The 14,085-nt window shown below is 43.4% G+C and overlaps 1 protein-coding gene across 1 annotated transcript; it reads right to left on the reverse strand.

Annotated features, from left to right (window-relative positions):
• Window positions 1–1,572: 1,572 nt before the first annotated feature.
• Window positions 1,573–4,243, reverse strand: LOC101162551 (tripartite motif-containing protein 16-like). Its single transcript, XM_023965110.1, has one exon. The coding sequence runs from the start codon at window positions 3,691–3,693 to the stop codon at window positions 2,017–2,019; it is 1,677 nt and encodes a 558-aa protein (XP_023820878.1). The 5' UTR covers window positions 3,694–4,243; the 3' UTR covers window positions 1,573–2,016.
• Window positions 4,244–14,085: the final 9,842 nt, after the last annotated feature.

A 14,085-nucleotide genomic window follows, 5' to 3' on the forward strand; every position in this document is an offset into this window, starting at 1 on the left:
ATTTTTTTAACTACTAATATTGTTATATCTAATTTAATTTTATTATTGTTACTTTATTATAATTTTTATTCTGATGTGTTTTACTCCAGTGTTTCCTCTTGGAGATACACTGTTCTGTGGCACTACCAGCTTCACCTGTAGGGGGTGCTGTTGCTGTAGTGTTCGTTCTGTGGTCCCGCTCTGTAGTCTAATAGCTGTAGAGTGGGCCCAAAGCTGCTCTGCGTTGGGCGGCTGCTGTGGCAATGACCCCCGCTGTCGGGCTGGGCCTTGGAATTAATGGATCCCCATTATGCCGCTTCCCCATGGCAGTACCAAGCCAAACTTTTTCTTTAAGCTGCAGTTCTTTGTTTGTTCAGGGTTCTACTGAGGGAACTGGGTGGGTGGAGGGAGGAATCTGGTGAGGAAGGGGTCCCATCTGTGTGGGATTCTCCTGTGTTTTTTGTTTTAAATAATTTTCATATTTTATGACTATTTTATCTGCTTTTATGTTAACCACTGTGACTCAAATGTGGAGAGAGCATAGGGCTCAACATTAAACCAGGGGCGGAGCATTTCACTGCATTTCTGAATTAGACTGAAGCATTGCACACTTTCTGTGTTGAAGGGACAACTATGCTGAAATTTGTGTTTGTAATAAGTTTTTTTTAGTTCATTGAAGTGGTTTATTAGTTCTGTCAGTCATTGGATTGAAAATACTGGAAATAACTATGCTGCATAAATAAAAATCTTCTCATACTGGAGATAGAAACAGCTGTCTTTTAATCATACAGTACATGCTGCTTGCTGCCGATAAGCAACAAACCTAAAATTATATAAATTTTTAATCTATTGTCAAATTTACTGGCTCAACTTTATTTAGCATTTCTTTGAATACAAAAACATTCTTTTCAGACTTAGAAATAAATTCAAGTGTCATGCAGTTTAAAAATCATGAATACACACAAGCATCTCCAAGCTTTAGAAATATTTATTCATTTATTTAAACATTTACTAAACAGTGGGAGGATCAGCCCCTTGAGATGATTCATCTGGTTTTCAAGGGGTTCCTCCTTTTAAGCACAAAGCAACTAAAAAGAAGAAAGTATAGAAGTATATTTATGGACAAAAGTAATCGGAATGTACGGCTGATCAGAAAAAAAATCTGTCATGTAAAGGCAAGGCAAGGCAAGGCAAGTTTATTTGTATAGCACAATTCCTACACAAAGTAATTCAAGGTGCTTCACAAAACAGAAAAATGCATTAAAATCACAATACATCATAGAAATAATCAACGTAAAATTTACTTTAAAAGAAAAGAAGAAAATTTTTTTTTTGAAAATTGATTTAAAAATAAAGAAAGGAAGGAAAGAAAGGTGCAGATAGGACCTTTCAGTCATATACACGGCTAAACAGAAATGTTTCAAGTCTAGATTTGAACATGAACACAGAAGAGGCCTGTCTTATGCCTTCAGGGAGGCTGTTCCAGATTTTAGCTGCAGAATATTGAAACGCTGATTCCCCTTGTTTAGTTCTGACTCTGGGAATCAACAGGAGGCCGGCCCCTGAGGTCCTCAGAGTACGAGATGGTTCATATGGCACTAATATGTCAGAGATGTACTTTGGTGCTCGGCCATGGAGAGACTTGTACACAAGCAGAGCTGCTTTGAAGTCTATTCTTTGAGGTACAGGGAGCCAAACACGTCGTTCGGATTCCTCTGACCCCATCAGACTCATTCGGATCAAAATTTTCTTCCGGTCGAGATAGGTGGGTTTTGCTGATGTTGATCCGATCGTGATGCATGTAAACAATTTTTTCAGATTGTGGGTTATTACCGCACTAGCTTTTGCGTCATGCATAGACGTTGTGGAGCGCGAGGAAGCACGTCTGAGCAGAGCAGTGGGACTTGTAACTTCATGGTTACAGTCAAGGGAAGTGTGCTTTGTTATGTTTGCGCTCCAGAGGAGACTTCGGACTGAAGTCCACCCTGCTGCTCTGGGTTTAATCGCTACAAACAAACATTTCACTACTTTCAGGAACTATTTGAGTTCACAAAACTCTGCTGTTCCTCCAACGTAACGAAACAACCTCAGTCCAACGTGGAGCGGCTGAGTGAATGTGGTCTGGACTCTGTGGAGGAGAGTCATGCTTTCAGAGACGCTGTAGAAGGACAGAACACCTGCTCTGTGATCCAGGTACACTCCTACTCTGGAGGGAACAGGAGCCAAGATGGAAGTTTCTATGCTGTTGTGGACAAATGAGAAACTGTCTGGAGAACTAACTAATGCCCAAGATTTATCATTTAAACCAAATTCACTTTCATTTCCAGACTTGCTGATGTTCTTGTATGCGACTGCTACACGAACAAAGTCTCCTCTGCACTCTACCTCCCAGTAACAACGTCCAGTCAGACTCTCTCTACTCAGAACCTGAAGATAATCAGTAAATCTGTCTGGATGATCAGAATAAGACTGAGATTTTTTCATAAATGTCACCTTTCTGTTCTCCTCCGACAGTAACAGTTGTCTGTATGCTGTGTTTGAATCCAGTGTAATTTGACATGAATATCTGAAGAAGTCAGCTCTGCTCTCTGGTTCTGGTCCTGGTTCTTGTACTGACAGTAAAACATCCACATGAGTGACTGTCAGTGAGATGTTTCTGGGTTCCTCTCTCAGAATGTCCTGCAGTTTGTCTCTGAGCTCTGACACAGCTGCTGTCACATCCTCAAAGTATCTCAGAGGACGGACATTGATGCTGGATGAGTGTGTGGACTCACTGAGTGGTGGCAGTGAGGGGTAGTTGAGCAGAAACTGGTTGTTATCCTCTGTGAATGAGAGCTGCTTCAGCTCAGCGTCTCTCCTCTTCAGCTCAGTGATCTCCTGCTCCAGCTCCTCCTGAAGATCTTTGACTCGACTCACTTCAGTTTGCTGCTGGGATCTGATCTGCTGCTTCACATCACAGCTTCTTTTCTGGATGAGACGGATCATCTCAGTGAAGATCTTCTCACTGTCCTTCACTGTTTGATCAGCAGAGTGATTGATGGCCTCCACCTCCTGTTGAAGCAGCTTCACCTCCTTCTCTCTGTCCTGGATTCTCTGCTGGATTTGTTGTTGACTCTCCTCCAGCTCTCTCTGCCTCTCAGTCCTTTCTGCTGCAGCTGAGACTGTGTCGTGGCCTCTATGTTCATCCACAGAGCAGAGATAACAGATACACTTCTGATCAGTGCGACAGAACATCTTCATCACCTCATCATGACGGGAGCAGATGTTCTCCTGCAGGTTCTTGGAGGGTTCCACCAGCTTGTGTTTCTTGAATGCAGCTGCATCCAAATGAGACTGAAGGTGTTTCTCACAGTAAGAGGCCAGACAGATCAAACAGGACTTGATGGCTTTCCGTTTTCTTCCAGTGCAGAAATCACAGACCACATCTTCAGGTCCAGCATAGCAGAGATCAGCAGCAGCAGCTTGGAGTCCAGTCTTCTTCAGTTGATCCACTAAAGCTGCTAACATGGTGCTTTTCACCAGAACAGGCCTCGGTATGAAGGTCTTCCTGCACTGAGGACAGCTGGGGGTTTTCTCCTCTTCATCCCAGAATCCTTGAATACACTTCATGCAGTAGCTGTGTCCACAGGGAATAGTCACCGGATCCTTCAGCAGATCCAGACAGATGGAACAGCAGAAGGTTTCTTGATCCAGATCAATTCCTTTCTGCGCCATTTCTCCTCTCAGACACAAAGACTAAGAGAGTTTCACTTCCTCAGAAGCCAGTGTGACTTTTATCCTCCAATCAGGTGGTTTCACTGAGTTCAGCCAATCAGCTTATTTCTTCTCTTCCTGTTGGTTACGCCCATCATGACAGAGGAGGAGCTGCAGATCAGGAAGAGGAGAACTTTAGTGAAGGTGGCTGTTAAACTTTTTAGAAAGAGAAAAAGAAGACATCAAATGTCTTCTCCTTTATCAGATCCAGACAGATGGAACAGCAGAAGGTTTCTTCATCCAGATCATTTGTGGTCATTTTTCTTCAGAGTTCCAGTTGAAGAAGCTGCAGTTCTTTCTGCAGTGAAGGTTTCCTCACAGCTTGTTTCCCTTTAAGACTTTGAACTTTCAAATGTTTTGTCATCAGGAGGAGGGATTTCAGGATCAGATTTCAGAACAGTCTGTGATTTCACAACAGAACACGTTTTTTCAAGTCAGAAACATTTATGAAAGAGACAAAGTACAAAGTTCTTCATGGTTATCAACAAATGTGTTTTAGTAACAACAGTCAGACGTTCTTTAGAATGACTTTTAGTTACACTTTGGATCTATGAAGCTATACTTATGCCACTAAACTGAGAAAAAAATACAGAAAAATATCATCAGTTTTTAGAAAGGAGGTACTAAAAATATACGTACATAAACTTTATAGAATTCATTTTGGATCATGAAACATTTGCTGCATCAGGATGATCCTATGTTGAACAGAATGTTTTATTTTGAACGGAACTCATATCATCCTTTGTTAGCTGTAAAAAATAAATATTATTGTCAGAAAAAATATTGTTTTCTCTTTATATTTCAATGTTTTATCCATTATAAACTACATATAATGGATACAAATCATAATTGTAACATTACCTTAAATATAAAGCAGTGTTGTGTTTTTTCTGCTTTGCTGCTTCTACTGGGTTTAGACAGAGAGAAAAAAAAAAGGATGACTGTTTTAATGTTGAAGGTTTTAGACTCCTAATCGAACCATTGACTATAGCAGTGATCACCAACACAGTGCCCGTGGGCACCAGGTCGCACCCAAGGGGCCACATAAATCGGCTGCTGGCCTGTTCTTAAAAATAGCAAAACTCACAAGAGAGCTGCGTCTAAAGTTTACTTTTATTATCTTGCTATTTTTTTTAAATCACACATGCATTTATATAGAGTTTAAGATGACAATATCTTAAACTCTTAAATAACTGCTTATAACAGCTGCTTGAAGCAGTTCCTGAACCGCTATAACCAACGTTTGTGTCCCTACATGGAGAAATGGGATCAGCTGACTCAGAAGCAGCCGGAAAGTAACCTGTTACGCTGACGTAGAAATTGGCGTACAATAATTATCATCTAGATGAATTAGCAAAAAGTGAGCAATAACTCACACTCCAACACACACACATACACACACGCACATGCTCACAAAGACACATACATTATACAAGGAAGGTGGGAGCTCGAAGCATCTGTCCCCTACCCCCTCCCTGACAGGGGGTACCAAGCCCGTGGCAACGGCGGCCGTGTCCCTTGGGTGCTGGCTTCCTGGACCCGTTGGCCATATATGTATACATATACAGTGGTGGTTCTACACTAACTTACTCCATGGGCAATTAACACCCCCACACACACACACACACAGATAAAACCTTTTGTGTTTCCTATCTTCTATTTTTAGAAAAAAAAATTACAAAAAAATGCATGGATTTTCTTGACTCGTATTACAGGGGGGTCAAACTCAGGCGGACAAGGGGCCTAAATTAAAAACACGCTTAGGTTTTGGGCCGAAGAAAGATAAACATTTATTGAACACATTAAAGGCCCGTACACACCGGGACGAATATTCGCCAGGCGTTATTCGCCAGCGTTTTTCGCCACGTTTTTTGAGTACACACCCAGGCGATTTTCGCTGACGATGAGCCGAGCGAACATGCAATTTCATTCCCTGACATTAGAAGGCGCTTAATGTAAACAGAAATACTCCTGTACACAAGGTGGCGCTGCGCAACTTTACGATTCTTAAAGTCGCTTTTCACTCAGAAGAAGAGAGCAAGTATTTACGCGCTTGTCAGAATCATACAAAGAAAACATGAATATTTCAAACATCAGTAGCTCCAACTGGTACTTGGTAAGGGGATATTTTAGAATGTCCGTCATTATTTCTTCGCGGCAGTGTAGACGCTACTTGGCGTCTATCTTCTTCGCTGGTATGTGTGCTCAGCAAGGCAGTTTTGTGTTTGAGCGCCCCCAAGTTGTGTTTTACTGTAACTCCAGAAGCTCCAGACACGTGTGCAAAAGCTCCATTCTCATTGGTTGAATAGATTTCGACGCGACGCGTCAAAAAAAAAAAACGAACCCGAGGCGTTTTTTTTTTTTTTTGACGCTTTGGCGCGTGGCGTTTTTTCGCGTCGGTGTGCACACTCACATTGGTGCCCTTTGTTTAGTCACGAGGCGTTAAATTCATCCCGGTGTGAACAGGCCTTAAAGCTAAACTTTTAAACCTTTAATACTGAATTTTTACAAAATAAATATGAAACACTAATCTAGAATAACTCCAGTTAAACCTTGAATAATGTATAATATTTGGCTCTCCATTAAAATGTATTCTGTCAAAATTATACAAAAATGAACATGCTGCAGAACAAAACAAACAAAGCCTAGAAATATTAATAATAAGAAATAACAAATTATGTTATTCATAATGTATCTATTATGAATCTAGCCACAGGGGTTGCAATCTAGCCACAGGGGTTGCAAGCCAGTTGCCTCTGTGCCGGTCCCAAGCCCGGATAAATAGAGAGGGTTGCGTCAGGAAGGGCATCCGGCGTAAAAATTGCCAAAATAACCATGCGAATCATCCACAACACTTTAGACATACCGGATCGGTCGAGGCCCGGGTTAACAACGACCGCCACCGATGCTGTTAACCTACAGGGTGTCGGTGGAAATTTGACTACTGTTGGTCGAAGAAAGAGGGGAGGCAGAAGGGTCCGTGGCCAGAGAGAGAAGGGAAAAGGCAGGAACATAGGTTTGAGAATAGGGACTCTTAACGTTGGCACAATGACAGGGAAAGGCAGAGAGCTGGCAGACATGATGGAGAGAAGGAAGGTAGATGTACTGTGTGTGCAGGAGACAAGGTGGAAGGGCAGCAAGGCACGTAGTATTGGAGGAGGATACAAACTGTTCTATCATGGTGTTGATAGGAAGAGAAACGGGGTAGGTGTGATTCTGAAGGGGGAGTTTGTAAACAGTGTTCTAGAGGTGAAAAGAGTCTCAGACAGGATGATGAGCTTAAAGTTAGAAATTGAAGGGGTGATGGTGAATGTAGTCAGTGGGTATGCGCCACAGGTTGGCTGTGAGTTAGAAGTGAAGGAGAGATTCTGGAGTGAGTTGGATGAGGTCATAGAGAGTTTCCCCAGAGGAGAGAGAGTTGTTATTGGAGCAGACTTTAATGGGCATGTTGGTGAGGGCAACAGAGGTGATGAGGAGGTGATGGGCAGGTTTGGTGTGAAGGAAAGGAATCTGGAGGGACAGATGGTGGTGGACTTTGCGAAGAGGATGGAAATGGCTGTAGTCAACACTTACTTCCAGAAGAGAGAGGAACATAGAGTGACATACAGAAGTGGAGGTAGGAGTACCCAGGTGGACTACATCCTATGTAGACGAGGTCATTTGAGAGAGGTTATTGACTGCAAAGTGGTGGTAGGAGAGAGTGTAGCCAGACAGCACCGCATGGTGGTGTGTAAGATGACTCTGGAGGCCAGGAAGAAGAAGAGAGGGAAAACAGAAAAGAAGACCAAGTGGTGGAAGCTACAGAATGAAGAAACTTGTGAGGAATTTAGGCAGAAGTTGAGACAGGTCCTGGGTGGTCAGGATGAGCTTCCAGATGACTGGGAAACTACAGCAGAAATGATCAGGGAAACAGGTAGGAAGGTGCTAGGTGTGTCATCTGGAAAGAGGAAAGACGGTAAAGACACTTGGTGGTGGAATGAGGAAGTACAGGAATGCGTCCAGAGGAAGAGGTTGGCTAAAAGGAAGTGGGATGTAGAAAGGACTGAGGAAGGTAGACAGGAGTACAAGGAAGCGCAGCGTAGAGTGAAGAGAGAGGTGGCAAAGGCCAAACAGAAGGCTTACGATGAGCTATATGACAGGTTAGACACAAAGGAAGGAGAGAAGGACTTGTACAGGCTAGCCAGACAGAGAGACAGAGATGGGAAGGACGTGCAACAGATAAGGGTGATTAAGGACAGAGATGGAAAGGTGCTAACAACCCAGGAGAGTGTACAGAAAAGATGGAAGGAGTATTTTGAGGAGCTGATGAACGTGGAAAATGACAGGGAAAGAAGGGAGGAAGATGTGGTTGTTGTGGAGCAGGAAGTAGCAGAGATTGGAAAGGAGGAGGTTAGGAAGGCTCTGAAAAGGATGAAGAGCGGAAAGGCCGTTGGTCCTGATGACGTACCTGTGGAGGTATGGAAGTGCCTAGGAGAGACAGCAGTGGAATTTCTAACAAGGTTGTTCAATAGGATTTTAGAGAGTGAGAAGATGCCTGAGGAATGGAGGAGAAGCGTTCTGGTTCCGATCTTTAAGAACAAGGGTGACACGCAGAACTGCAGCAACTATAGAGGAATAAAGTTGATGAGCCACACAATGAAGCTGTGGGAAAGAGTAGTGGAAGCCAGGCTTAGGAAGAAGGTGGAGATCTGTGAGCAGCAGTATGGTTTCATGCCCCGTAAGAGCACCACTGATGCTATTTTTGCTTTGAGAATGTTGATGGAAAAGTACAGAGAAGGTCAGAAGGAGCTGCATTGTGTGTTCGTAGATTTAGAGAAGGCGTATGACAGGGTGCCGAGGGAGGAGCTGTGGTACTGTATGAGGTCGTCTGGAGTGGCAGAGAAGTATGTCAGAGTAGTTCAGGACATGTATGAGAGAAGTATGACGGTGGTGAGATGTGCTGTAGGTCAGACAGAGGAGTTCAAGGTGGAGGTGGGACTACACCAAGGATCAGCTTTGAGTCCTTTTTTGTTTGCTATGCTGATGGACAGGCTGACAGACGAGGTAAGACAGGAATCTCCCTGGACAATGATGTTTGCGGATGACATTGTAATTTGCAGTGAGAGTAGAGAGCAGGTGGAGGAACAGCTAGAGAGGTGGAGGTTTGCTCTGGAAAGAAGAGGCATGAAGGTCAGTCGTAGTAAGACAGAATACATGTGTCTGAACGAGAGGGATCAAGGTAGAAGCGTTAGGTTACAGGGGGCTGAGGTGAAGAAGGTGCAGGAGTTTAAGTACTTGGGGTCAACAGTTCAGTGTGATGGGGAGTGTGGAAAAGAGGTGAAGAGGCGAGTGCAGGCAGGTTGGAGCGGGTGGAGGAAAGTGTCAGGAGTGTTGTGTGACAGAAGAGTGTCAGCAAGACTCAAAGGAAAGGTGTACAAGACAGTGGTGAGACCAGCTCTGCTCTATGGGTTAGAGACGGTAGCAGTGAGACAGAGACAAGAGGCTGAGATGGAGGTAGCGGAGATGAAGATGTTGAGGTTCTCCTTAGGAGTGACCAGGTTAGACAGGATAAGGAACGAGTACATCAGAGGGACGGCTCATGTTGCCTGTGTTAGCGACAAAGTCAGAGAAGCCAGACTGAGATGGTTTGGACATGTTCAGAGGAGGGATAGTGGATATATTGGTAGAAGGATGTTGGAGATGGAGCTGCCTGGCAGGAGGGCAAGAGGACGGCCAAAGAGGAGATACATGGATGTCTTAACAGAGGACATGAAGTTGGCTAATGTTAGGGTAGAAGATGTCCATGATAGAGTGAGGTGGAAAAGGATGATTCGCTGTGGCGACCCCTGATGGGAAAAGCCGAAAGAGAAAGAAGAGAATTGTGTGCTACACCAACAGTAGAAATCCTCCAAACATATCAATCCATTCATAAACACCTATTGTTTATTTATGATTTCCTGAAGTGCAGCTGTTTTACTGCATTATCTGCTTTTTTTTATTAACTTAATGACAGAAAAGACACTTAATAAAAATATCAATAGTTAGTAAATAATGACATATTAACATAAGTAATTTGACAATTGACTTCCATGTGTGGCATTTTGGTTTACCCTTGGAGGCCGCCACCAGAAAACTAAAAACCAAAAGCACAGGACTCTCCGACATAGGAAACCAAGACTGTGTTTAAGAAAATAGACAACCTTTATTACAAATAGTGTTAAAATTCCTATTCTAAGAGACACCCGAAAAGAGTTAACCAAACCACAAGGGCGATCATGCCCAGCCCACACAGTTAGCTGCACCCAGCTGTGCACTCTGTTGCAGGCTCAATGTCGCGCCCATTGGGTCCAGTGGCAGTCCAAGGTGGTGGGACACTGGGCTCTGGTTGTGCCCAGGGCGATAGAAGACCTGAAGGGGGAACCCGCAATGATAGCTCTCGATCCGGCTCCGTCACGCCGCTCCCCAGTGCGTGGATGGATGGCCTTCACTGAACTGTGTACAGAGCACACACGATCCCCGGAAATCCTGGCTGTGGCACCGCTCTTGGACAACGGTGCACCAAGGGGTCACAGAGTTGGCAGAGAAGGAGTGCAGACAAACAATGAAAAATGAAAAAAAACAGGAGCACCTACAAAATAAGTACCCCCCCACACACACACACACACACACACACACACACACACACACACACACACACACACACACACACACACACACACACACACACACACACACACACACACACACACACACACACACACCTGCTGATGAAGTAGCTGGTGTGCCATGTGATCCCAACCAAGTGGCCCTCTGCCTGCCACACATGCTATTGCATGGGCAGGTGTGGGCAATTCCCTTGTTATGTCATTATGAGTGAAGCAGATAAAAGGCCTGCAGTTGATTAGAGGACTTGTGCTTGCATTTTGCAAGATTTTGCTGTGAACAGACAACCTGCGGTCAAAGGAGCTCTACATGCAGGTGAAAGGAGCCATCATTAAGTTGAGAAAACAGGAAAAAAAACATGCAAGAAATGGCTACAGTATTAGGAGTGGATTGGACTTTGCTAAAAAGCATCTAGAAAAGCAAGCACAGTTCTGGAAAAACATTCTTAGGACAGATGAAACCAAAATCAACCTCTACCAGAATGATGGCAAGAGAAAGCACACTACAGGTGATGGCCTGGGCGTGCATGGCTGCTAGTGGCACTGGGACACTAGTGTTTATCGATGACGTGACACAGGACATAAGGAGCCCAATGAATTCTGAGGTGTTAAGAGACATACTGTCTGCGCAGATCCAGGTGAATGCAGTCAAACTGAGTGGCCGGCATTTCATTATACAGATGGACAACAACCCAAAACATGCAGGCAAAGCAACTCAGGACTTTATTAAAGCAAAGAAGTACAATATTCTTGAATGGCCAAGTCAGTCACCTGATCTTAACCCAATTGAGCATGCATTTCACTTGTTGAAGACTAAACTTCTGACAGAAAGGCCCACAAACAAACAGCAACTGAAAGCCAGTGCAGTAAAGGCCTGGCAGAGCATTCAGAATGAGAAAAACCAGCATCTGGTGATGTCCATGAGTTCAAGACTTCAAGACAGGCTGTCATTGCCAACAAAGGATTTTCAACCAAATATTAATAATGAACATTGTCAAGTTATTTTTGCCCCAATTGAAGGGGAAAGCATCAAATGGAGGAAATGCCAGCAGGACTCCACTCATGACTCAAGAACTACATGAACGTGTCTCTTTTCTTTATTTGTATTTGATTTTAGACAGAGACCTTTTCCAGTGTTAATGAGTATTCGAAGAATCCAAGCAAGGTGAAAAACCTGTACAGAAATAATACTTATGAAAATTGAATAATACTTATGAAATTGAAATGAAATTACAAATAACTATACTTTAATTTCAAATAACAAAATATCATATTTTAAATGATCAAATTTCACACAATGCACCGTGATCAATGAATCAAACAGACATAGAAAATACATCCCAAACAATTCATGTCTAAAGCGCACCGATAACGCGATAGACAGCTGATCTGTAAAGGCGCCCCTGAAACAGCTGATCAACCCCCGATCACTTCCGCATCTTACCGGCTGCCTCTTCACTTTTTTAGATGCCTTGGGGTGAATTTTTCCTTCATCTGACGGTTGGTCTGAACGTCTGCTTCTTTCAGTTCGCCTGTCAGATCAGTGATCACTGCTTTTGCGCAGCACGTAAATCACCATGCGCACGCAGGCGCGCTGACGCGGGTTTAATTAATCTCACCTGTTGCGGTTGACCTATTTTTGGAATCTTTTCATTTTAAATATTTTCCTTAAATTTCTAACTCACTTTCCAAATATCCAATTTCCACCCTGATTTATCTTTTTTCAACCATTTTAATTTACATATACACACGCTTTTTCTTCTTTTCTTTTCTTTTTATTTATTTATTTATTTATTTTTTCTCCGGGCATCAAGTGAGTTTTGACCTAACACCTCCCACTCGGCATTCTTATGAATACACTAAGAATGTCGCTGACTGTCAGAGGTCAAACAATTTCAATAACATTCACAAGATTTACCTTGTTTGATCTTCAACGGGTAGTAAAACAACTAACCGTCTAACATCTCTGTGCAAAATAGTCGCTTTTTCATTTTGTTCATTTAGTCTTGACACACTTTTCTTCGTTTGCCCACCTATTGTTTTCACCTCAGGTGGATGGTAACTTGGACTAACCCGTACATCAACATCCCTGACTATGCCCCTACTGTCTGGATAAGTGCGAACTACACGACCCAACCTGAATTGACCTCTCAAAGCATTCTGGTCGCTCAACCATACAATGTCCCCTACAGCAACATTTCTCTGTGCAGTATGCCACTTGCTCCGCACGAACAAGTTGGGGCCGGCGAGTTGACTCCATTCTCTCCAGAAATTGTCCACTTCAGTCTGTATGGCTTTGAGTCTCTTGTAGGGATAGCTGGTGAAGTCAAATGTTCCTGGATCTCCCTCTGGAGAGGCTCGGCCTAGTAGAAGAGTGTTTGGCGTGATGTAGAGAATGCATTCCTCCCGGCTTTGTATCCTCGCGTCGATTGGCCTCTCATTAGCCAGATTTGCTGCCAAATAGAGCGCTGTCTGGAATTCACTATAAGTCAGTGAGGATCCTCTTCCAATGTTCCTAAGTGCCCTCTTCATGATGCGAACAGCAGCTTCAGCAGCTCCATTCCTGTGAGGAGAATCAGCTGGATGGATTTTCCATACCCACTCTGTCCCTTGTTCAGCTGATAGGTCTTCCAAGCTTCCTTTGTCTTGACTGTTGAGGAACTTGTACATCTCTTTCAAGACTGGTTTAGCTCCAACAAAGTTAGTGCCGGGGTCTGACCAGATTTTCCTTGGATGTCCTCTGATTGCAGTGAATCTTTGGTAAGCCATCAGAAATCCTTCAGTTGACAGGTCATTTGCAATTTCTGCATGAATAGCTCTGCTGGCCATACAGCAAAACAGAACACCCCAAACTTTTTGTGTCACTCTTTTTTCACATCTTCTCTTACTTGGTAGGGTCCGAATAGGTCTATGGTTGTGAATTGGAATGGTGCAGCAGGTTCAATTCTCTCTGGTGGTAATGAACTCATTATTTGTTGACAGTTCTTTGATTTTTCTTTTCTGCAGATTAAACAGTCATCAACAACTCGTTTTACGATTCTTCGACCTTTTATCACCCAAGCTTTGGTTCTCAGTCTTAACAAAGTTGCAGCAATTCCTTCATGATTTTGATTGTGGGCTTCTCGAGCTAGCAAAGTAGATACCCAAGCATCATGAGGTAAGATTGGGACACCAACTTTGTTTTTTCTGAAAACTTGTATCCGACCACCACAAACCAATAATCCAGACTCTTCATTTTTGTAGACTACTAATCTGTCAGTTGTGGTAGCAGGAAGAACCATGTTCTCTTGTGCTGCAAGAAAAATGTCTCTTAGGGCATCTTCTCTTTCTTTTACAGAGATGATTCCAGCCAATGGAACTGCCTCCCACTGTGGTTTTTCCATGGTCTTGTTTTTCCCTCCAAATCTTTTTGCTGCTCTCCACATCCATGCAACAGTTTTAATTAGGCGGGTTAAACAGCTGAAACGTTTGACGTCCACAAGTTTTCTGATAGCTGAGCCTGCAGATGGTCTTCCTGGTCCCATTTCCACCATTCAAGGAAGTCACGGAAAGTAGTTGCAGTACTTGAATTTTGCAATCCCTGTACAGTGCAGACATCTTGCGAATAATCTTTGAATTTGCTGTGAACCACCTCTTCATATCTTGCAGCAGCTGTTCTCATTGATCTCGCAAAATGTGTTTTTGACATGTGAGCAGAAATGGTTAACCCCTC

The sequence above is a fragment of the Oryzias latipes genome, chromosome 17 (genome assembly GCF_002234675.1).
Source record: "Oryzias latipes chromosome 17, ASM223467v1".
Classification (NCBI taxonomy): domain Eukaryota; kingdom Metazoa; phylum Chordata; class Actinopteri; order Beloniformes; family Adrianichthyidae; genus Oryzias; species Oryzias latipes.

Bases quoted from the DNA above. Each gene is read 5' to 3' on its own strand.
- LOC101162551 (XM_023965110.1), bottom strand. From the start codon at position 3,693: ATGGCGCAGAAAGGAATTGATCTGGATCAAGAAACCTTCTGCTGTTCC.